Genomic DNA, 25,601 nt, shown 5'->3' with positions numbered 1-25,601 from the left:
GATACTGGATCTGAAATGTGTAAACCAGGGTAGTTGAGGGTGCCAAGCTTCCCGTAAGTAAATGTCTAGTGTGTCTCTGCAGTGTAGGATGGTATGCCTAAAGGGTGTCTCCCTTTACTGTCGCTAGCTAATCTTTCCTGTTCCAACCCACGACATCAGTGAGTGACTGTGCGAGCACACGAATGTGGGTGGGCGTCTTCTTTTAGTAACAGCCCTGCATATGCTCAAGTACTATAGAGGTGTGTTAGTAGCTTCCATTCATTTGACTTTTCTTTCACTCGCTTATCCTAATCTAATCTCGATTGCACACATTTATTTACCCCTTCATCAGTCATTTTCGGCCTTCTGTCATTGTTTAAGTTTGTTTACTCAGAAGGTTTTTTTTCCATACCAACTTTTCCTCAACTGTAGAGAGAAGGTAGGAGGAGCCGTTTGGAGTAGTGTGCCTCTCTCTCGTTCTCTCCCTCTCTCACACACACACACACACACACAGACTCTCTCTCTCTCCTTCTGTCACTGCCGCTGCATGCATCAGACCGGAGTCTGTTCACTTCCAAGCAAGTCTGACTAAAGGGGGGAACAGTACTCTTTTGACTTAGTTTCTGGATTCTTCACAACATTCTCCTCAGAAAAACGTTCTCTGTTTCCTCACGCGCTCAAAGGCAACAAGAAGAGAGTGAAGAAGAAGCAATAAGAGGACTTATTCATACTTTTTGTGATTGGATTGAAAAGCACGTGCAGACGGTTTTAGCCACTGGACCCTTTCAGAGACTGAGAAGTGAGGTCATCCTGTAATACATCCTCCCTTGGCGGAGTGGCTCCAGCTTTGCTGTTAGTCATACTTTGAAGAGACAAACACACACACACACACACACACACAGAGCAACAATGGTGGCCGGAATGGTGATGCCCTTGGTGGACTTGAGGGCCATCTACGAGCTCCTGTTTCGCGATGGTGTCATGGTGGCCAAGAAAGACAAGCGGCCCCAGACCAAGCACCCAGAGATCCCCAGCGTGGGAAACCTGCAGGTGATCCGCGCCATGGCCTCCCTCAAGTCCAGGGGCTACTTGAGGGAGACTTTTGCCTGGAGGCACTTCTATTGGTACCTGACCAACGAGGGCATTGTTTACCTGCGCGACTACCTCCGTCTACCTGCTGAGATCGTCCCCTCTTCCCTGCAAAGGGTTCACCGTCCAACAGCAACCTTGGCCATTGCCCAAAAGGCAGCGCGTGGGGTCCAGTCAGTGGACGGCCCCACATCTTATGTCCCCAAACCTGGCAGGGAAGAGAGTCAGGAGGCGATGGCTGAGCGCCAGGTCTACCGACACAGGAGGCTGGACGCAGCCGAGGAGGAAGGCCCCTCTGACAGGACGCCAAGGTTCAGAGGTCGCCCGATGGCCACCGAGCCAGTCAGACCAAGAGCATCATGGGAATCTGAGTCCCAGGCCCAGCCTCCCCTGTGGAAGGGGCGGGGCTTCCGCACTGAGGCTTCAATGATGGAGGAAAGCCAGGGGAAGAGGGCCTCCACGGTTACCTTCTCTCAGACCACTGAGGCTAGTAGCAGTAAAGCAGTGGCGTCCTCTCAGGAGAAGATCATCACTAAGGTTCGTGCAGAAAGGTCCCAGGTGGTTCCGGTTCAGAAAAATTCTACTTCAACACATGAATCACAGGTCAGCATCAAGTCAGTCTCCTCCAAAACAGCCCTCCCATTAGCTGTTACTGCAGTAGCTAGTGCTGCAGGAGCTGGGGCTGCATTAGTGAAGGTCTCAGCTGAATCCTCTTTCAATAAAGCAGTTATAGAGAAGCCCAAGAAAGCTGCAGCAGTTGAGGAGGCCCCCAAAGTCTCTGCTGAACCTGTACCCAGTAAGCCAGCCATCCCAGCACCCCTGCTCCCTACTAAAGAGATTAAGGAGGAGAAAAAAACAGAAGTGAACGTGATTCCAGAACCCAAGAAAGCATCAGAAATGACTGTCCCCCGAGAGACCCCCAAACTCTCAGCCGAACCCACCGAATCATTCAAAGTTGATATCACTGATCCCTTATCAGGGGTCAGTGGCAGAGACAGTGTTGTCACTGAAAAGGTTATTGAAAAGGTTATTGAAACTAAAAAAGGGATGATTGAAGAATGCTCCAAATCAAAGAAGAAGAAAAAATCTCCCAGAGAAATAACGAAGGCTGTGATGGCTGAATCACCTGTCACAAAGGTATTCCCAGAAAAAGGACTGAAGACCCCCGAGGAAGAGACACAGGAGCCCCCCAAACCCCCACCAGCTTTTACATCATCAATAAAGCCCAAGGGACCAGAATCTACTAAAGGACCTAAGGCTGAGGTTCAAAAATCAAATGAGGCTGATCATCAGACCCCCAAACCAGCAGTGGAACAGAGCAACACTAAGTCTATAGTATCACAAGCTGCAACCCATCCCATTGCAGCCCCTCAGGTGCAGGAGAAAGCTGAGACGAGCAATAAAGTGACCTCAGGCTCATCTGGAAAATTCCACCACGTGTCAGAGATGAGTGTCACTAAAGTGGAAATGGTGAAAGTGCAGAAGACCATAAAGATGGAGATGACACAGGAAGCCCTCAAACCTGTGGAGGTTACCTTTACACTGCCACCGCAACCACCACAACCTGCCATAGTGTCGGAGGCTAAAGCCCCTATAGAAACAGCTGTGGTTGATTCATCAAAGGCAAAAAAAGCTAAAAAGAAAAAGCAGATTTCTTCCCCAGACCGTGAGACCACAACCACAAAATCATTATCTCCACCCGCAGCTAAAACATTATCACCAACAGAGAAGGTGTCGATGACCATGGCCGCTGTTAAGGTTGACCTCCTAAACACCCCTGGGGCAAAAGTAATGGACTGCTCTCCAAAGATGCCTCAGGAAGGAATGTGGTCTGAGGAAACCAGCATGGCAGCAGCTGTGCAGGCTGGGGCCCCTGCTTTAGACAAAGGAGAGGCGGAGCCTGCCCAGCTCTCTGCTGAAAAAAAACGGGAGGACTCGAAAACAAAAACCTCCTCTGCAAGGGAAGCACCCGTTGCAGCCGGAGAGACAGCGTCAGCCGGAGCCGAGGCACGGGCCAGCCTACACACTGAGCAGGGGGAGCTTCCCAGAGTTGTTGCACAACACGCTCTAACAGCAGCACAGAGCACAGAGGAGAAGAAGAAAAGTCTATCTGTTCCTCCCAAGGCCTCGGAGCAGGAGAAGGACAAGGAAACCCCACAGACCCCTGCTACCACTGCAGCCACCACCCCTCTGCCAGCACAGCCTCACCTGGAGTACACCTGTGACCAGCCTGTAGACGAGGCCAACATGAGGAAGAAGATAGTCGTGGTGGAGGAGGTGATTGAGGTGCAGCACATCACTAGCCCGCAGGCAGTGGCTGGAGGAGAGGTTCCTCCTGCTGTTGTACCTGAGAGAACAGGGCAAGAACTGGACTTTGATGTCCTGCACGCACTGGCCGTTGAACGGGCTCTCCTGGCCGGAGGAGCGGTGATCGAGTCCGCCCAGAGCACCGTCTCCGACGATGACTGGGACCACTCTCTGGACGTACCCGAGGAGAAGACCTTCCCCAACTTCATAGAAGGTTTGAGAGGATTTCTTGTTTCCCCCCTGGTTACTTCCTGTCCTGTGTGTTTGATGTGTGATGTCACTGCAGTTGCCAAGGTTTCCTCCCTTGTATGTACTGTGGGAAGTCTTAGGTGGGCGTTGTGGTGATGGCACTACCATGTCTTTTACCATGTGCCATTATGTTCTATTTGCATATGGTATAAACAGTGTTTTAGGTTATTATACTTCTCTTCACAGTATATCATTTGAAGTTGAACATATGCTATTACGTTGGTCAGCAAAAATCTGTATTATAGTCCCAAACCTTAGTTTCAGTGTTTGATCTATTCTATTATAGAGTCGGTTGCTCATTAGAGATAGTTTCAGTGTTTGATCTATTCTATTATAGACTCGGTTGCTCATTAGAGATAGTTTCAGTGAGATGATGAATGAGTACAAACCAATTACAATGAATCTGTGATTTAGGCATTTGTGAGAGAGCATGCAACTATAGTTTCACTGGCAGGGGAGATAACTCACACTACAAAGTGGGCAAATGTGATAGATGTCCATGCATAACAGCATATTGGAGCATACGAAGCATGTTGAAACACGCGTTCTATTGTACAGACCTCAGTGCCACATGACTTTGATTTTAGACTTGGGCAATGCACACGCGCTGTCTCCCTGTCAGAAATGATTCAGACGTGCAGTAATTCCTGTGGTGTGGCTATGTGCTACGCCTAGCTTACTCCCCTCCTGTCTTTTCTCCGTGGAGATGACCTGCGTGATAAAGGGAAGAAGGGAATGAATGAGAGAAGGGGGTGTGGTGCTTTTGGACACTCTCTGTGTTTTTTTAGTTAGGAAGGCTGTGTTCTTGGCACTGTGATTTTTTTTGGAACGCTGGTCTCCAGTTCCTGATTTCCCCTCTCGGGTCAGATAATAGTATGCCTTTGTATGTGTTATCTAACAACAGGCTTTGTTAGGTGGGCTTTCTGAACAATATGTTGTCACGCCTGCTGACAGCTCCCTGCCCCCCCCCCCCCACCCCAGATTGGCTCATGAAAAGTGCTGGAATGTGCCTAAAAATGTTGGCAATGCTATCCCATGTTGTTGGCTTTGACTAAACTGAAAGTATACATCGTTGTTTCTCTGCTGTTGTTTGCTGTTATTAAAGCAAGATGCATGTTGGTAGACACTTTGGTTTTTGAGACGTGTCATGTGGGTGTTTCGGAGTGTATACTGTAGCATATAACCCTCGCACAGAGTGGCAAGAGACTGCAGCACACATGGGCGTTGTCTGTACTGTTGTGTGAGAGAGAGAACAGACAGGAAATTGGAATAGTCTGCTCATACCATAGCTGTACTATTCTGGGTGTGTGTTCCCCGGTTCCACACGTGACACTGCTTCTGCAGGTCTGGAGTAAATTAGCAGCATTGCTCATATGACAGGCCGAGCGGTCAAGCTGTGTTAGTCATCAGGAGAATGAGTCCACTTTCAGAAATGTGAAGTTAGTGTGTGTTTACAGATCAACCGGTCAACAGCATTTAGAGCGTTTGAGATCTGGATCAAATAACACGTCTGGAAGCAAAATCTTCTTCAAAATATCCAGTGGCATATTGTTACACTGTATGTTAGGGCCTTTACATTCCTTTTGTTTTGGCATCAGTGCAAAATGTAAAGAAAATACGGTTCCTCTTTTTGTGAATATCATGGGATAAAAAAGGCTGTGTAACTGATCAGGCAGGAAAGCCCATCATGCCTCAGACTGCCATCCTAACCACCGATAATAGCAACGCTTGCTAACTCACTGCTGCCACCTACAGTGGATGATCCATAATAGCCATGTGTATACGCAAATTACCCCAGAAATACCACTGTCGAAGCGTAGTGCCTTTCTCTGGGCTATTTTTATTCATTTTGGCAATGCATGTCATGTGACCAATCATGGAGTTTGTCAATCATACCGCAAGATACATTAGGCACAGTATCTATTTGAAGGAATATATCCGGCAGTGATTGAAAAGGACGTCAAATGGAGATGTTTAGCAGACACCAGATTGGTATGTGGGTGTCTCTTCATGTCTGATGATCCTAGAGCGTATTAGTATTGATAGTATTGATGGTATGAAATCGAATTATGTAGCTGTACGATTCAGTAATACCCTCGGAGTGTTCTGCACCACGCCTACTTTTACACTGCTACCGTAGCACTGTCGGAGACTCTCAGAACTCAATCAACCCTTTCTCAGACGTCTGTCAATATGGCTTCGGTAGAAATCAAAACAGGGAACTTTAGATCGGGCATTGACAGGTTTCGCACCGTGTCGCTTTAAAGCTCTTTATACATCAGGCCGAGCCAACGGTGACTCTTGATCTGGGAAATCCCAGGAAAATACATAAGCTGTGTCTGTGACATTTGCAATCATGTGTGATGAATGAAGACGACTGCATGTTCAAACAAAAGCTACATTGTTCATGATTAGTGGGGCACAGGCCATTACCCTAACTCATATTGAAGACATTTCGTGTTGTTTTCCTAGGTTTCTCCCTCCTCGGTGCACGACATTCCCACATATTTGTGAAAAAATGAAACTACCAGCAACTGAGGATTCTCCTTTGTCCCGTTTCATACTAATGGCTCACGATTGTGGTGTGGTGTGTGTGAGTGTGTGAGCCTGACCTTTCGCGAGTGAAAAAAAAACCATGGGGGTCGAGCACTGTTAGCCGTCACGCTATCAGTAGCCCGTGTTGTGACATCGGGTGTTGAGTACAGTGTAAGACTGTAAATCTGGGCTTTGCTGTTGTGCTCAAAACAAAGTTTGGTAGCTCAGCTGCTCCTCTGTCTTTCCGCTGACACCACCTGGCAGTCTCCTGGGTTGGGGTGGCACCTGTGCGCTTACAGGCCGCCTGATGAGGAAAACACGTGCTGCTCCGTATTTCCAAAATAACGAGATGAAATGAGAGGTCGTTCTTCGTCTGCTTGCGCAGAATTGTGAATTGCATCACATGCTTGACGTCACTGATCCACTATTGTAGGAACGTTTATCAAACATTAAAACAATGTAGATACTAGTATAATGTTTCACTGAAGTGTATACATGTTGTGTAACATGTACAAAGTCCTCTCACAGGAGCCTGCTGGGAAATGCCTTCCAGCGTAGGCAGGCAGAGTGGTTGCCGGTTGGAGCAGAGCTGGCTCACTTGGAGGAAAAAGGCGGCTGGAACAACCAGCGGTAATTATAGTCTGTAATACAATGTAATGAGTGCAGCCTGGCTGGCTCACGTCAGAGTGACTGGGAGATCTACTGCCTCCATATAACAGTTCATTCACTGTAGTCTAAACTATGGAACAAACACACAAATCAATAGCATATGTTCCTGTAATGAGTACTAGTCCAAGATGAGCTGATGTTAGGTGTTTCCCACGGTACATATTGGATTTTGGTCCTTGGTCAACAATATACCTTAGAAGCTACAGTGCCTTCAGAAAGTATTCACACCCCTTGACTTTTCCCACACTTTGTTGTGTTACAGCCTGAATTTAAAATAAGATTGTGTGTCACTGGCCTACACATAATACCCCATAATATCAAAGTAGATGTAACAGTCCTGACCTATTTATGTTAGTTTTTATGTGTTTATGGTCAGGGCATGTGTTTTGGGTGGGCAGTCTATGTTATCTGTTTCTATGTTGGTTTCGGTTTGCCTGGTATGGCTCTTGATTAGAGGCAGGTGGTTTGCATTTTCCTCTAATCAAGAGTCATATTTAGGTAGGGCATTTTCACTGTTTGTTTGTGGGTGATTGTCTCCTGTGATGTCTTCGTTTGTGTTCGATATATTCACTTTTGGAGCTGTTTGGCTGTTCGTATGTTTCGATGTCCGTTCCTGTTCGTGAGTTTACGTTTGTCTATGTAAGTTTATGTTCAGGTTCCGTTGTACGTCGTTTTGTTATTTTGTAGTTTTGAAAGTGTTTTGTTTTGTTACGTGACCATCGTATTTATAATAAAGATGGCATATTTCCCTGACTCCGCATATTGGTCTGAAGATCCTTCTCTCCTCACCTCATCCGAGGATGAGGAAAGCGTCACCCGTTACAGTAGACATTTTTACAAATTAATGAAAAGCTGGAATGTCTTGAGTCAATGAGTATTCAGTCCCTTTTGTTATGGCACGCCTAAATACGTTTATGAGTAAAAATGTGCTTAACAAGTCACATTGTAAGTTGTCTTTTTGAAGGACTAGCTTGTCTTTGTACCCCACACATATCTCTAAGGTCAAAACACAGATTCATCCACAAAGACCAGAGATGTTTTCTAATGATTCGCAAAGAAGGGCACCTATTGGTAGATGGGTAAAAAAAAATGCAGACATTGAATATCCCTTTGAGCATGGTGAAGTTATAACACTTTGGATGGTGTATCAGTACACCCAGTCACTACAAAGATACAGGTGTCCTTCTTAACTCAGTTGTCGGAGAGGAAGGAAACCGCTCAGGGATTTTACCATGATGACAATGGTCACTTTAAAACAGTTAGAGTTTAATGGCTGTGATAGGAGAACTGAGAATGGATCAACAACATTGCAGTAATCCACAATAGTAATCTAAATTACAGAAGGAAGCCTTTACAAAATTACAAAATATTCCAAAACATGCATACTGTTTGCAATAAGGAGCTAAAGTAAAACTGCAAAACATTTTGCAATGAAATTAACTTTTTGTCCCGAATAAAAAGCGTTATGTTTGGGGCAAATCCAACACAACACATGACTGAATACCACTCTTCATATTGTCAAGCATGGGTGGTGGCTGCATCATGTTATGGTTATGCTTGTCATCTGCAAGGAATAGGGAGTTTTTAGGATAAAAATAAATGGAATAGAGCGAAGCACAGGCAAAATCCTAGAGGAAAACTTGGTTCAGTCTGCTTTCCAACAGACACTGGGAGATAAATTCACCTTTCAGCAGGACAATAACCTAAAACACAAGGCCAAATATACACTGGAGTTGCTTACCAAGACAACATTGAATGTTCCTCAGTGGCGTAGTTACAGTTTTGACTTAAATCGTCTTGAAAATCTATGGCAAGAGTTGAAAATGGCTGTCAAGCAATGATCAACAACCAACTTGACAGAGCTTGAAGAATTGTTTTAATAATAATGGGCAAGTCTAACTGAGAGACTCTTAGAGACTTACCCAGAAAGACTGGGCGTGCCTAACATGTATTGACTCAGGGGTGTGAATACTTATGTAAATGAGATATTTCTGTATTTCATTTTCAATATATTTTCAAAAATATATAAAAACATCTTTTCACTTTGTCACTATGGGGTATTGTGTGTAGATGGTTGAGAAATCAATTTTGAGTTCAGGCTGAAACACAACAAAATGTTGAATACTGTAAGTGAAGGGGTATGAATACTTTCTGAAGGCACTGTATGTGGCCCAGGTATGACTATCCTCCCCTGGGTGTTGAGAGGAGGGAAGGGAACGGATTCTAAAAAGTAAATGTTGATTTTGTGATGTGTACACACACATGTGCACGTGCACGCTCACACAGACACACATGTACAAACAAACTCCCACAACACCCACCCACATACAAAATACTATAGGGTTTTTCTACTCATTTCAAAGGTCTCAGAAACATTTCACCTTTAAACTTGCGAATATAGGGGGTGCTGTTTCGACTTAGCATAAATCGGGCTCCAGATTAAACGGCTTCCTACTCAATTCTTGCTCGTACAATATGCATATTATTATTATTATTATTGGATAGAAAACACTCTCTAGTTTCTATAGCCGTTGGAATTTTGTCTCTGAGTGAAACAAAACTCCTTCCACAGCACTTTTCATGACAGGGAGTGAGATTTCAGAAATCTTGGCCCCTGTTCCCAGGTCGGTTGTAAAGTCCCTGTAAATGCTATGGAGAAACAAACACTGCCTACGTCTTCCTCTGGATGTCAGTACGTGGTGATGCTTTGAATGGAGTCGATTGCGCAATCAGGGCCTCTATAAAACACCAAAGTAGCTTTCTTTTCCTGCCTGCGCCTGACGCACGATGGACATCGGACTTGCCTCCTTCCTTAAGCCTAGTTAACATTGAACACACAATAGTGATTTTAGAAAGGCCTATTTCATCCTCAAACATAGGGGACCAACGAAAATGTGTTTAAGACAGTAAAGTTGTGAATGGAACATACATTGTCAATACTGCAATTCACAATGCCACATACACACTTAGATACATAGCCTCCAATTTAAAATAAATGCTATATTTAGCCAATGTTATACATTGCAGGGGTCCCCAAAGCAACAGGGGATCAATAGTTAGAGAGGCTTGGATTAGGTCATGCCAGTCTATCTCTCACTAAACTGGAGTGTGTTCACTGGTATTTCGACAGTTAAGTTTGACATTCCTAACCCAGTGCCAAAGAAGACCACCAAGCCAGCCTGAGCCGGAATAGTTCCAGTTCTGGATATGAGAAATTGTCATTTTTTTGGCGTTTTGCTTCATTTTGTTTTGTGTTTTTCTGTTTTCACTTTTCCATCAGGTTTATGTCGGAGTACATTGTAATTGACACAGTGCTTCATTGAGAACCATTTGTCCTGCTTCACCTGTTGATTGTTCACGTGTGTCTTCATGTCACATAGATGATAGGCTTTTGGCAGAAAGCTCAACTGATCGTAATGGTATTAGATGATGGCTATATAGTAGGCTATTTGCTGAACGTATTAGCTGATGGACATACTTCAGGTATGTAGGCACAGTATGTGCTCAGGCAAACTGTATACATCATCAAATTCCTCTTAAATGGGTCAGGTCTCTTTCCTGGCCCGGCTGAAACCTGTGACATAATCTCACTGAATAAAGATCTCCTCGTCTGAGGAGAAAAGTAGCCTGGCGTAGTGGGTTACGGCAGCAAAAAATGGCCGCCAGAGTGGTTCCATCAGCTTCTAAACTGTGATGGTGTGATCATCTGTCACAGTCTGGTATTTATAGCCCCACTGTAAGCTTCAATACCGCCCCTTGCCTCCCCCTCTCCTCCTTCCCCCTCCACGTCCCTGCCACCCCGGCCCTGTCGGGTCCCCTTGCCCCCCCTTCTAATTGTGAGGCCACTAGAGAGCAGGCTGACAAATCCTAGCAGCAGGCACGGGGCTGTCAAAATTAAGAAGGTGGAGAAACGGGGCAGCGGAGAGCAAACAAACAGGAGTCCTCCTCTTTCCCCTCATTCCCGCTGATTCGGCTCTCTCTGTTCCTCATACTTCCTCTTCCTCTCTCTTTTCCCGACAACATAGATGAAGATCATACCTGGTAGGTCAACCGACTAGGGTGACTGTTGTTGTGGTCAGTGTCTCTCTGTTGGCTGTCCGTCTGTGTGTTTTATTGGCAAATGCGGTGTGTGAAATGTTGTTGTGTTGCTGAGAGGGGGGGGGACGCACATCCGTACTACACACAGACGCACATTCCCCACTCACACACACACACACACGCACGCACATAAACACCACTGCCGCTTAACCGCAACCTTCAGCTAACGATGTAGGGATTCTATTCCATATTTAAACCTGTTGGCACTATGGCAGACTTGAATTGCGAATCATGTATATATATATATATATATATATATATATATACAAGAGAGTTGTGACTGGCTAAAAGGATGGTGTTGCTCCTTTTGAAACTCCTCTGTGTGTGTTTGATGGCTCTCTGTGTCTGTCTGGGCTATTTGTGAATACTGAATAGATTTAAAAAAAATACAAAAAGACAAATAAAGCCTACACATGTTTTCCTGTCTTGCTCAAGCCTTGCTCAAGCCACAAGTGTCGCCAGGCCATTTGGGATTGTTGTTGTGTGTAAGCAAGTTAACCGGTAGTCTTTCTGTTTCTTTTATAGAGATTTAGAAGGCAGGATTATTTGGACGACACTTCAAATTGTCTTTGCTTAGTTCATTCTTATTCTTGAAGGCAATGATTTGCAAGATAGAGGTGACACTGTACATTGTGTGGAAGTGTAATCGATGGGCTAGTATGGTAAATATGCCGCTCCCCTCTCTATCCCTGAGACAGATAGTGAATAATGCATGTGAATGCCACAACGGTTGCGTAAAGACCTTTACCCTCGGATGATGGGCCTTACTATGATTACCATTCTTCCTTCGGGCTGGCCTTTCTTCTTTTGAAATCACTCCGTGACAGGACCATTTAGATAGCACTTCCAGACCAACCAGTCCTGCTTTAATTGACCTAACAAAGACATTTGTATCACCTACTTCCTTGTTGAAATACTGTAGAACTCAAGCCTTGTTCAGTTGAACTACGATGTACTGTATGTGTAGAGGTTGAAAAAGAGGGGGATCATTCATTGGGGAACATAATGGTGATTAGGCTGCAATGAGAGAGAGAATGGGGAACAAAAAGAACATCTAGGATGGAATGAGTCAGAGAGGGGGTTCAATTTAATGTGGTAAGAACACAGTACTTTCAATGTAAACTTCCACCTACTGTCAATGTTTGCTTAAATTACAAGCATATTATCAGATTGTTTTAGTGCTACTATTTCAAGAGGGAGAATAGGATTTTGACATCATTTTACAGTGGTACAGTAGTTTTTTTTAAACTGTTCCTTCATTTGAAGTCTAACTTGCCTTTGTGACTCCGTGTGTGTCTCTGTATGTTTAATGAACAGATGAACAGAGTCTAGTAAAGTGCCCAGTGTGACTAGGTACACTTTAGTTTAGGCAGCCCTTTGCAGTGAAAGCAGATACTGTACACACGGAGTGGGCTGGTTATTAAAGAACAGACACACGCATTATAGAAATATACATTTAGAATGTAGAGAGAGGAAGAAAAGAGAAAGGAAGAGAACGACTGAGTTGTAAACACAGAGGACTAGATGAGGGACAGAAGACGTGTTGAAAGAAGAGAGGGCGTAGCACCAAGTGAGAGAATGCTAGGGGTTCACTGTTTTGGCCGGGAAAGGTTGAAACTGCCCGTCTTTATTTTTTAAACCACCCTCCCACCTTCTCTTCTCCTCTCACTCCATGCCCTCCCACCTGTCGATCAGCGCTGCCAAAGTTTTCCTGAGTTTTATCTCTGTCCAAATGCCAGCTGTGGCAAGCCCCCCAGGACCCATGTTCCCCGCCCTGGTGGTTTTTGGGCACATAGTGATCCTGATCACAGTCTGGCGCTTGACAAGACTGAGGAGGCAAGGTAAGAGAACTTCAGGAGAGCGGAAAGGGCTTTTCAATGTTATTCTCCCACCAAGAAGACACACTAACCTTAAATTAAGGAGAGTCAAGGTCATAGAATAGCCAGCTGTACCATTCAGTAAGAGGGTGTCTCCTTTTCCCTCTAGTTCTCTCTCACCAGCCCTCTCTCTTCCTACAGTCTCGGTCTCTCTCTCATTCTTGCTTTACTCTTTTCAGCCCTCTTGTGTTGGAGGTTAACCCTCTAAATGCTGGCTACTATCCTAGTCATGTTAGCAGTCATGGTATGTGGTATGAGAGGCATGAGGGAGTGTGGCTGATCTGTTCACATCACGCTAGTTGTTATTCTTTGGATCTGAATCAGTTTCCAAGGTTTGAAAGGAAGTCATTACTTATATCACAAATATATGAATTGCAAATCTGTCAAGCCTCTATGAATAAATAGTAGGTACAGTATTTACAACACTTATTGTTTATTTATTGCTTAGATCCCTACCAACCATTTCCCACATTCTTTGTGAAAAATATTGTTTCAATGTCCTATGTTTTGATGTTAAAGTCATTCCACTCTCAATACTGCAAAGGCAAGAGAGAGAAAGTTTACGACCGACATTAACTCAATTCTATCCAAGATGGCGTAGCAGCTAGACGTGTTTGTTTTTGTCCCGTTATTGTCCCATGTAAATATTCAGCTTTTTCTTTGTTTCTGTATACATTTAAATCTCTTTTTCCATTTTCAAATTAAATGTACCTTCCTGCAACCCACCTCACCCAACGTGGTACGGGTCTGCTATTATTATTTTTTTTAACTTATAACCGGAACCTCCATCAGGGGCTAGCCTTCAGAAGCCAGCCAGCTAATTAGCTACTAGCTATTTAGTCATTGTTAGCCACTGCTAGTAGTATTTACATTTAGCACAGACACCAGCCGCTTTAGCCCGGATAGCCAGCATAATATCCGCCAGTCTGCACAGCGCGATAACATCCCGGAGCATATCGGAATGTTTTTTTCCCCCACTACATCACCGGATTCCTGTCGCAAGCTCTGGACCATTACACCGGATCATCGAAGCTAGCTAGCTGCTAGCAAGTGGCTATCGTGGCTAATCCCCTTGTCCAGAAGCAAACACCAGTTAGCCTCGAGCTAGGCCCATTCCCCCGGCTAGCAAACGAAGAACACCAACTACAACACCTCTCTTGCCAATTGGCCTGGACCCTTTGTCGACACGGAGCCCCGCCGATCTATCATGACTGGTCTGTTGACGTATTTCGGTTGATGTGCTCTCAACCGGCCTCTGCGTCGTTGATGTCGGTGAGGACCCAGCTACTAGCCCCGGCCTGCTAGCTCTCTGAGTGCCGTGTCTCCCGCTTGCCTAGCGTAGTGACGACTGCCAAGCGGCTCCCTTTTTTGTCCATTGCTGCTTATTAGACCCTATGATCACTCGGCTACACAGCTGATGCCTACTGGACTGTTCATTAACACGGTACTTCATTTTGTTTATCTGTCGGCCCCTACCTTGAACTCAGGCCCTGTGTGTAGCTAACTGACCCTCTCTCCCCATTCATCGCCATTTACCCGTTGTTGTTGTCTTAGCTGGTTTACCCGTTGTTGTCTTAGCCCTCCCAATCAACACCTGTGATTACTTTATGCCTCCCTCTAATGTCAATATGCCTTGTATACTGTTGTTTAGGGTAGCTCTCATTGTTTTGTTTTACTGCGGAGCCCCTAGTCCCGCTCTACATGCCTCGGTTAGCTCCCCTGCCCCACCTCCCACATATGCGGAGACCGCACCTAGCTGAACTGGTACTTCCAGAGATGCAGCCTCTCTCATTGTCACCCAATGCCTAGGTAGACTGGACACATGACATTTTTAACAATGCTTTTTTCTAACAAAAAGTAGTTAATTGCATCAGCGGTGGAGCCCAGTTTCATAATATTACCATATATCCCAGCTGCCTGCCGTAGTTTTGAAGTAATCACGAAAAAACAGGCCTTATTTTAGGGCATTTTTCACCCTGCCAGGTCCTATTAGTTCTATTGAGCACTGTGGCACCAACTCGCCTTCCGAACGTTCTAATCCCATTGTGTATTATGTCACAATGGCAGCTTCGCAAAGGAGACCTGCTGACATTGTTTATAGTTCAAATGTAAACATCAAAAAATTCCTCATGTAACTCTGAGGTCATCCCATTGTTTACTATAGGGAAATATAGGTATGTCTGTCTATTTTGCCAAATATCTCGCAATGTGTATATTTTGATGTTTTCAATTCAGACACCATGCTAATCATGAGAATCTCCTCTTTCGATTTATGTAACACCCTTGTCTGTGCATTATGCCCTGAATCTATCCTCCCACGCCCAGAAGTCTGCTCTTTTTACTCTCCGTTCCGAACGCACTAGACAACCAGTTCTTATAGCCTTTAGCTGTACCCTTATCCTACTCATCCTCTGTTCCTCTGGTAATGTAGAGGTTAACCCAGGCCCTGTGTGTCCCCATGTGCTCTCATTTGTTGACTTCTGTAACTGGAAAGCCTTGGGTTCATGCATGTTCAGCCTTGGGTTCATACATCAGAAGCCTCCTCCCTAAGTTTGCTTTATTCACTGCTTTAGCACAGTCTGCCAACACTGATTTCCTAGCTGTGTCTGAATCCTGGCTTAAGAAGGCCACAAAAAAATCTGAAATTCTATCCCCAATTACAACATTTTCTGTCAAGAAAGGGGGCGGAGTTGCAATCTACTGTAGAGATAGCCTGCATAGTTCTGTCCTACTATCCAGGTCTATGCCCAAACAGTTAGAGCTACTACTTTTAAAAATCCATCTCCCCGGAAATAAGTCTCTCACTTTTACCGCTTGTTATAGACCCCCCTCAGCTCCCAGCTGTGCTCTGGACACCATATGTGAATTGATTTCCCCCCATCTATCGTCAGAGTTCATACTGTTTGGTGACCTAAACTGGGATATGCTTAACACCCTGGCCTCCTACAATCTAAGCTAGATGCCCTCAATCTCACACAAATTAACAAAGAGCCTACCAGGTACAACCCCAAATCCGTAAACATGGGCACCGTCATAGATATCATCCTGACCAATTTGCCCTCTAAATACACCTCTGCTGTTTTCAATCAGGATCTCAGCTTTCACTGCCTCATTGCCTCCGTCCATTATGGGTCCGCGGTCAAACAACCACCCCTCGTCACTGTCAAACGCTCCTTAAAACCCTTCTGCGAGCAGGCCTTTCTAATCGACCTGGCCCGGGTATGCTGGAAGGATATTGACCTCATCCCATAAGTAGAGGATGCCTGGTTGTTCTTCAAAAGTGCCTTCCTAACCATCTTAAATAAGCACGTCCCTTTCAAGAAATTCAGAACAAAGAACAGATATAGCCCTTGGTTCACTCCAGACTTGACTGCCCTTGACCAGCACAAAAACATCCTGTGGCGCACTGCACTAGCTTCGAATAGTTCCCGCGATATGCAACTTTTCAGGGATGTCAGGAACCAATATACGCAGTCAGTTAGGAAAGCAAAGGCTAGCTTTTCAAACAGAAATGTGCATCTTGCAGCACTAACTCCAAAAAGTTTTGGGACACTGTAAAGTCCATGGAGAATAAGAGCACCGCCTCTCAGCTGCCCACTGCACTGAGGCTAGGAAACACTGTCACCACCGATAAATCCATGGTTATTGAGAATTTCAATAAGCATTTGTCTACAACTGGCCAGGCTTTCCACCTGGCTATCCCAACCCCAGCCAACAGCTCTGCACCCCCCGCAGCAACTTGCCCAAGCCCCCCCCCCTGCCCTGCTTCTCCTTCACCCAAATCCAGACAGCTGATGTCCTGGAAGAGCTGCAGAATCTGGATCCCTACAAATCAGCTGGGCTTGACAATCTGGACCCTCTCTTCCTAAAATTATCCGCCTCCATTGTCGCAACCCCTTTTACTAGTCTGTTTAACCTCTCTTTCGTAGCGTCTGAGATTCCTAAATATTGGAAAGCGGCCGCGGTCATCCCCCTCTTCAAAGGGGGAGACACTCTCGACCCAAACTGTTATAGACCTATATCTATCCTGCCCTGCCTTTCTAAAGTCTTTGAAAGTCAAGTGAACAAACACTTCACCGACCATCTCGAATCCCACCGTACCTTCTCCGCTATGCAATCCGGTTTCCGAGCTGGTCACGGGTGTACCTCAGCAACGCTCAAGGTCCTAAACAATATCCTAACCACCATCGATAAAAAAACAGTACTGTGCAGCCGTCTTCATCGACCTGGCCAAGGCTTTCGACTCTGTCAACCACCGTATTCTTATCGGCAGACTCAACAGCCTTTGTTTCTCTAATGACTGCCTCACCTGGTTCACAAACTACTTCTCAGATAGAGTTCAGTGTATCAAATCGAAGGGTCTGTATTCTGGACCTCTGGCAGTCTCTATGGGGGTGCCACACGGTTCAATTCTCAGGCCGACTCTTTTCTCTGTATATATCAATGATGTTGCTCTTGCTGCGGGTGATTCTTTGATCCACCTCTATGCAGACAACACCATTCTGTATACATCTGGCCCTTCTTTGGACAGTGTGTTAACAAACCTCCAAACAAGCTTCAATGCCATACAACACTCCTTCCGTAGCCTCCAACTGCTCTTAAACGCTAGTAAAACTAAATGCATGCTCTTTAACCGATCGCTGCCCGCGCCCGCCTAGCTTCACTACTCTAGACGGTTCTGACTTAGAATATGTGGACAACTATAAATACCTAGGTGTCTGGCTAGACTGTAAACTCTCCTTCCAGACTCATATTAAGCATTTCCAATCCAAAATTAAATCTAGAATCAGCTTCCTATTTCGCAACAAAGCCTCCTTCACTCCTGCTGCCAAACATACCCTCGTAAAACTGACTATACTACCGATCCTTGACTTCAGCAATGTCATTTACAAAATTGCCTCCAACACTACTCAGCAAATTGGATGCAGTCTATCACAGTGCCATCCGTTTTGTCACCAAAGCCCCATATCCTACCCACCACTGCGACCTGTATGCTCTCGTTGGCTGGTCTTCGCTACATATTCGCAGCCAAACCCGCTGGCTCTAGGTCATCTATAAGTCTTTGCTAGGTAAAGCTCCGCCTTATCTCAGCTCACAGGTCACCATAGCAACACCCACCCTTAGCACACGCTCCAGCGGGTATATTTCACTGGTCATCCCCAAAGCCAACACCTCCTTTGACCGCCTTTCCTTCCAGTTCTCTGCTGTCAATGACTGGAACGAATTGCAAAAATAACTGAAGTTGGAGACTTACATCTCCCTCACTAACTTCAAGCATCGGCTGTCAGAGCAGCTTACCGATCGCTGCAGCTGTACACAGCCCATCTGTAAATAGCCCATCCAACCAACTACCTACCACATCCCCATATTTGTTCTTGTTTTCTGCTCTTTTGCACACCAGTATTTCTACTTGCTTCTACTTATTTCTACATCCTCATCTGCACATCTATCACTACAGTGTTAATTGCTAAATTGTAATTACTTCGCCACTATTGGTCTATTTATTGCCTTACCTCCTTACTTAATTTGCTCCACTGTATACAGATTTCTCTACTGTGTTATTGACTGTACGTTTGTTTATGTGTAACTCTGTGTTGTTTTTGTCGCACTGCTTTTGCATTATCTTTGCCAGGTCGCAGTTGTAAATGAGAACTCGTTCTCAACTGGTCTACCTGGTTAGCTAAAAAATGTAAATAAAAAATAAACCAACTTCCCCCCTTGTTCTCTGGCGGGAGAGAGAGGGGGGGTGCACTATATTTGATCCCCACCCTGGAGCGAGAGTCATGACACAACCAATAATAACAAATCTGAACAAATATATATATATATATACTGTATAATAAAGAAAACATAAGAATTAAGAGAGGAAGCTATATACCGGGTCAGTGTCATTGTAAGTGGGCGTGGCTAAGTAAAACCATTAAAACTCTCTCTCTCACGTACCAGGTGCATCACCTTTCATTCCCTCTCTGAACTTTAAACTTTCCATTTGTGTTTGTTTACCATAGCCCCAGGCAACCATACCTAGCAAATTCTTCCTTTAGGGGTCATGCCAAATACAGTATTTCAACTGTTGAGGGGTCTACCTTTTTGAAGGATTTTTCTTTCTACACCTATTATGTATAGTGTGTATCTAGTAGGTGTGTGATATTCAGAGGCTGGTTAGAATTGAGAGGGTGTTTCCCAGATGGTTGATGGAACGTTTGAAGTGTTTTGCGTAATTGGTACATACTTCATCAGTCTAGTTCTCAGGCATAACATGTTTTACAGGTGGTTCACAGGTTAATCAAGGCTTATAATGATCCTTTCTCATGTAGATAGATATAGAGATTGTAAATGCAACATAGAGATTGTGCCGGGGGTTGTCACCCTACTTTTCCAGTACCTCAAGAGTTGCAACATTTTTATTAGAATTGATTTTTGCTTACATTTGAACACACACAAATCATTATCTGTTGTCCAAGAGATGACACAACCAATCATAATGCTGTAGTAGGCTGACGCTATAGAAGGACTGGGGTGAGTGGCTTGGCACTGAGTCTCTGGCGTGGAAGAAAGCTCCACAGTGTTTCCTGCAAACAATCACAACTCCCACACCTTCTACTCTGGAGGCTGCTACCGACATTCCGGGAGGAAGGGAGGGAGTGATTCAATTTGTTTCGCTTGTGTGCTTTTTATCATTCCAGGAACCATGAGTGTGTACAAAATAACACATATACCCCCAACACCAACACTTTACACTGTCTGTAAAGCTGTGTTGGTGTGGGACAGTATTCATAACAGAAAGTTCCAGAATTTCAAGATAAACTTTGGACATATGCAACATGTGCACATGGGGAGCAGAGAGTTATAAATGAGACATGTAGTTTGGTTCAGATTGTTGACTTAGGATGCTGTTCAGTGTCCTCTGGGCGAAGGGGAGAGGGCAGAGCAATTGGCCCCTGCCAAAACACAGAGGAACAACGTACAGACCTTATGTGGACCTCATGTGTGCCAGTCATTGAGGCTGTATTTTTGAGTTGCTCTGGGACCATGGAAACACATCCGGTCCTAGACTAAGAGTTTATTTATACTTCTCGGCCCTCACCGGGGGATTTCTCAACAGCACACCCTCGTTAGTATACATACGCATCATGCTGTATATCCCGAGAAGTTCTTTCTAAGTGATATTTAATCTAGGAGAAGTATCTCCCATTATCTGTGAAGCCCTAAAACCCTTAACCAAGCTATGCGACTGCCCACTAAAGAGTACTGGTTATCCCCAGTGGACAATCTCCTGATGAAAGCGGAATGACCTTAACACACAAGACAACTGTTCACCTGCAACACGGTGCAAGAGATCCAATATACAATTATGCAAGTCGGTTCATTGGACTCCCATTATATATAATAAATGAATGAAGAGTTCTCTGACACTTGCGGTCAGTATAAGAAGGAAAAGGCACTCGTGGCCATCTGTTTTGGACTTTAATTACAACTTTCTGGGAAAATGTCAAAATGTAGTTGGAGGGCATGTTCATATGTCTTATAATAGTGGATGGACCCATGGCTATTTCCACTAGTTGTCGTCGTGAACAGGCCCTCACTTACCTTAGCACAGCTCAATCTTAAGAAATTACTCTTTGTGGCCTGCAAATGCGTTTTCCTTAACCAGATGAAAGACCAGCCACCAACAATGGTACTGTGAGATCTTGTGTTACCAAAGGAGAACATTGTGCTATAATTTAGGAACAAGGAAGGCGAGTTCTATGCAATATGGGATCCCTTTTTACTATCCCTTCCTCCTAATCTTGCAGATACCCTAAGAAGTGTCAATATACACATTTTATGAATTTATTGGTCAACTGGACCTGGTCTCTTTCTTGTATACAGTACAATAAATATATTGTTGTATAGGCCTCTATACTCTTTGAGGGGTATTTTACACACTACAGCCACACATTTTGCGACAGTCAAATGATTTAAGGTATGTAAGGAAAATACAAAATAACAATGTTATTGAAAAATTTAAGTAATGGAAAATTAAGTGCAGAGAACTGAAAGGTAATGTACAATTGTTATTGCTTTTGTATGCTTTTGTTTTGGGGTTTGTTGGTTATGTTATTTTGGAATTAAAATATATATACAATTTGTGAATGATGACCTGAAACAAGGGAAATTATATAATAATAAAAATGTATACTTGAAGAGTACTGGTTACATTGAATGTTCATGGCCATTGAAGAGTACAGGTTTGTTGTACTCAAACAACATAAAAGCCTATACTGGAAAAAGCTATGCAACATTTAATGATAGAGAAATGGAAGCTTGTCTGAGTGACAAGTTTCCATTTACAACATACAGTGCCTTCAGAAAGTATTCATACCCCTTGACTTATTCCACATTTTGTTGTGTTACAGCCTGAATTCAAAAAGGATAAAAAAATAAAATTCTCACCCATCTACACACAATACCCCATAATGACAATACATTTACAAATGTATTGAAAATGAAATACAGACATATCCCATTTACAAAAGTGTTCACACCCCTGAGTCAATATATGTTAGAATCGTCTTTGGCAGCGATTACAGCTGTGAGTAATTCTGGGTAAGTCTCTAAGAGATTTGCACACCTGGATTGTTTAATATTTGCCAATTATTATTTTCAAAAAACGATCACACCACACTCAAGAAATTCTTCAAGCTCTGTCAAATTGGATGTTGGTCATTGCTAGACAATCATTTTCAAGTCTTGCCACAGATCTTCAAGCAGATTTAAGTCAAAACTGTAACTCGGCCACTCAGAAACATTCACTGTCTTCATGTTAAGCAGCTCCAGTGTAGATTTGTCCTTGTGCTTTAGGTTATTGTCCTGCTGAAAGGTGAATTCATCTCCCAGTTGCTGGTGGAAAGCAGACTGATCCATGTTGTCCTCGAGGTTTTTGCCTGTGCTTAGCGCCATCCCGTTTCTTTTTTATCCTGAAAAACTCCCTAGACCTTAATGATGACAAGCATATCCATAACATGATGCAGCCACCTCTATGTTTGAAAATACAGAGAGTGTTCTCAGTAATGTGTTGTATTGGATTTGCCCCAATGATAAAATGTTGTATTCAAGACAAAAGTAAATTGCTTTGCCACATTTTTTGCATTATTACTTTAGTGCCTTGTTGCAAACAGGATTTATGTTTCTGTACAGAATTCCTTCTTTTCACTCTGTCAATGTGGTTGATCCATCCTCAGTTTTATCCTATCACAGCCATTAAACTCCGTAACTGTTTTGGCATGGTGAAATCCCTGAGCGGTTTACGTCCTCCCCGGAAACTGAGTTAAGAAGAACGTCTGTAACTTTGTAGTGACTGGGTGTATTGATCCACCATCCAAAGTGTTATTAATAACTGCACCATGCTCAAAGAGATATTAAATGTCTGCATATAAAAAAGAAAATACCCATCTACCAATAGGTGCCCTTCTTTGCGAGGCATTGGAAAACCATACTTTTATCTCTCCTCAGGGCACATTCCTAAACCTTCCCAAATCTCTTAGTTTCACTCAATACTCATCAACAGTAAACGGTAGTGATTACGTTAGAAGACACGTTAGAATGTTAGAATGTGGAACACGTTAGAATGTGGAAAAAACAAGTGACTTAAGTGACTTTGAGTGTGATGGTCAGTGCCATGCGCGCCAGATCCAGTGTCTCAGAAACGGCCCCCCATCCTGGCCTTTTCATGCAAGAATGACGTGACAAACAAAAAAACATTCGATTTGGATATGTGACCGACCACCTCGATTCGGTCTTATGATGCAACATTTGAAAATGTGTTTTTTTAAAGTAGAGACTCAGAGCTACAAAATGGTATATAATGTACTGCAGTTGGGGAACAATGGGGAAGTAATTCTACTTTGAAAGTTGATAAACTTGTAACACCACTTTTAAGAAAATGTCCCTTGAATGTTTTTATACTACTACTACTACCTATTCAGCATAGTTCACACCCTCTTAAGCCTTAGCCCCACCCATCTCTTTAAGGATTCACGTGAGGGCATGTGCTAAACAGAGTGAGTAAGGTTAAACCACCAAAGATTCCAAGACTAAAAGTGGTGAAAGTAGAGTAGCTTACAACAAGGAAAAACTCCAGGTAAATATACACTTTATCTAGTCCTTGGCCTATATCCTAATCTGACTTTGGTGCAGGTCATGTTGTTAGTCTCTGGGAAACACACACTATATCAAATAAAATCTAAGTTTATTTGTCACATGCACAGGATATAGAAGGTGTAAATGGTACATTGAAATGGTTACTTGCATATTTGCATAGCAGCAATATAAAAAAAATATTTAATTAATATTTTCTAATTATTAGATGATGCTTACCCTGACACACTTGTATAAATTGATGGGTCATGTGAAAGAAAATGCTATAACTACCTCCCAGCCACATCTAGCTGTGGATGGGTCACTATTGTCTAGACATGTACACATGTTCATGTCATACAATAGACGGCCTTAATCACTCCCAGACACACCTGGCTAATTTGAGTCATGTAATTATCTGGCGAAGTGAAGTATTTTGTTTAGACATGTAGCTAGCTAAACAATGAACCATAATCCCAATCTGTCTCTGGCGCCAGTGAAGATTGCTGACGTTTTATGTGCTCCTAACCGATTGTGATTTTATGTTCGTTTTTTTGCGTTATTTTTTTACTTCTGTTGTACATAATGTTGCTGCTACCGTCTCTTATGACGGAAAATAACTTCTGGACATCAGAACAGCGATTACTCACCACAAACTATCAGAAGCTTTTTTTTCCTTTAACGAGCCCGATGTGAACGACATACTGCTTTCCCGGGAACAGGCCCAAATCCCCGTCATTTGTGTGAAGAGACGACAGAAAAAAGAGGACGGAGGTCGGGCTGTCCCCACAATGACCGTACGCACATTCCCCAACCAGAAGCCAAGAATTACAGGCAACATTCGCACTGAGCTAAAGGCGAGTGCTGCCACTTTCAAGGAGCGGGACTCTAACCCGGGAGTTTATAAGAAATCCCGCTATGCCCTCCGATGAACCATCAAACAGGCAAAGAAGCGTCAATACAGAACTAAGATCGAATCGTACTACACCGGCTCCGACGCTCGTCAGATGTGGCAGGGCTTGCAAACCATTACAGACTACAAAGGGAAGCACAGCCGAGTGCTGCCCAGTGACACGAGCCTACCAAACGAGCTAAACTAGTTCTATGCTTGCTTCGAGGCAAATAACACTGAAACATGCTTGAGAGCACCAGCTGTTCCGGACGACTGTGTGATCACACTCTCCACAGCCGATGTGAGTAAGACCTTTAAACAGGTCAGCATTCACAAGGCATACCAGGACGTGTACTCCGAGCATGCGCTGACCAACTGGCAAGTGTCTTCATTGACATTTTCAACCTCTCCCTGTCCAAGTCTGTAATACCAACATGTTTTAAGCAGACCACCATAGTCCAGGTGCCCAAGAACACTAAGTTAACCTGCCTAAATGACTACCGACCCGTAGCACTCACATCTGTAGCCATGAAGTGCTTTGAAAGGCTGGTCATGGCTCACATGCTGACTCCTTGCTGTCCCCAGTCCACCTGGTCGTGCTGCTGCTCCAGTTTCAACTGTTCTGCCTGCGGCTTTGGAACCCTGACCTGTTCACCAGATGTGCTACCTTGTCCCAGACCTGCTGTTTTCAACTCTCTAGCGACAGCAGGAGCGGTAGAGATGCTCTGAATGATCGGTTACGAAAAGCCAACTGACATTTACTCTTGAGGTGCTGACCTGTTGCACCCTCTACAACCACTCTGATTATTATTATTTGACTCTGCTGGTCATCTATGAACATTTAAACATCTTGGCCATGTTCTTTTATAATCTCCACCCAGCACAGCCAGAATAGGACTGGCCACCCCTCATAGCTTGGTTCCTCTCTAGATTTCTTCCTAGGTTCCGGCCTTTCTAGGGAGTTTTTCTTAGCCACCGTGCTTCTTCACCTGCATTGCTTGCTGTTTGGGGTTTTAGGCTGGGTTTCTGTACAGCACTTTGTGACATCTGCTGATGTAAGAAGGGCTTTATAAATACATTTGATTGATTGATGTGCTGAATACAACAACAGTGAAATACTTAAAAGCCCTTAACCAACAATGCAGTTTTAGGAAAATAAGTGTTAAGAAAGTATTTACTAAAATTAACTGAAGTAAAAAATATATAAATAATGTAAATAAAAAAGAAGACAATAGAAAAATAACTAATTAGAGAGCAACAATAAAATAACGGTAGCGAGGCTATATACAGGGGGTACCGGTAACTAGCAATGCTATCTCAGATAGCAATGCTTTCTGAGATACTAATAATATTACTACACAGATCATACACGTAACGTTAGCTCTAGCGATCCAGCAAGCTGTTGTTCACTAGATAGATAACAGTACGCTTTAACTTGCAATGAAAACGACTTTCTGACAAATTAAGAAACGTATAATTTACGTCATATAGCAGACGCTCTTATCCAGAGTGACTTACAAATTGGAAAGTTCATACATATTCATCCTGGTCCCCCCGTGGGAATTGAACCCACAACCCTGGCGTTGCAAGTGCCATGCTCTACCAACTGAGCCACACGGGACCATATATATTATATAAGAAAATGTAGCTAGACTCTTACCCGTATGCCCAGATGAAGGCTACACGGCGGACTGGAACCCCTTTTCACTCTGTTTTCTTTGTACAGATTTTTGGGCCCGCATTGTGTCAAGACACTCCGGTTCACAATGACCATGATCAGAAAGTAG

The 25,601-nt window shown here is 43.9% G+C and overlaps 1 protein-coding gene across 1 annotated transcript in view; it reads left to right on the top strand.

Moving 5' to 3' along the window:
* The first annotated feature begins 532 nt into the window (after nt 1–532).
* Nucleotides 533–25,601, top strand: part of LOC129858605 (plectin-like) — a 144,071-nt gene continuing 119,002 nt past the window's right edge. Inside the window, exon 1 of the mRNA XM_055927925.1 lies at nt 533–3,589. Coding sequence (XP_055783900.1) covers nt 889–3,589 — 2,701 coding nt within the window. The 5' untranslated portion in view covers nt 533–888. The remainder of the gene's footprint in view (nt 3,590–25,601) is intronic.

This window comes from Salvelinus fontinalis, chromosome 6 (assembly GCF_029448725.1).
Source record: "Salvelinus fontinalis isolate EN_2023a chromosome 6, ASM2944872v1, whole genome shotgun sequence".
In the NCBI taxonomy this organism is placed as follows: Eukaryota; Metazoa; Chordata; class Actinopteri; order Salmoniformes; family Salmonidae; genus Salvelinus; species Salvelinus fontinalis.
This window is presented reverse-complemented; position numbering and strand designations above follow the sequence as displayed.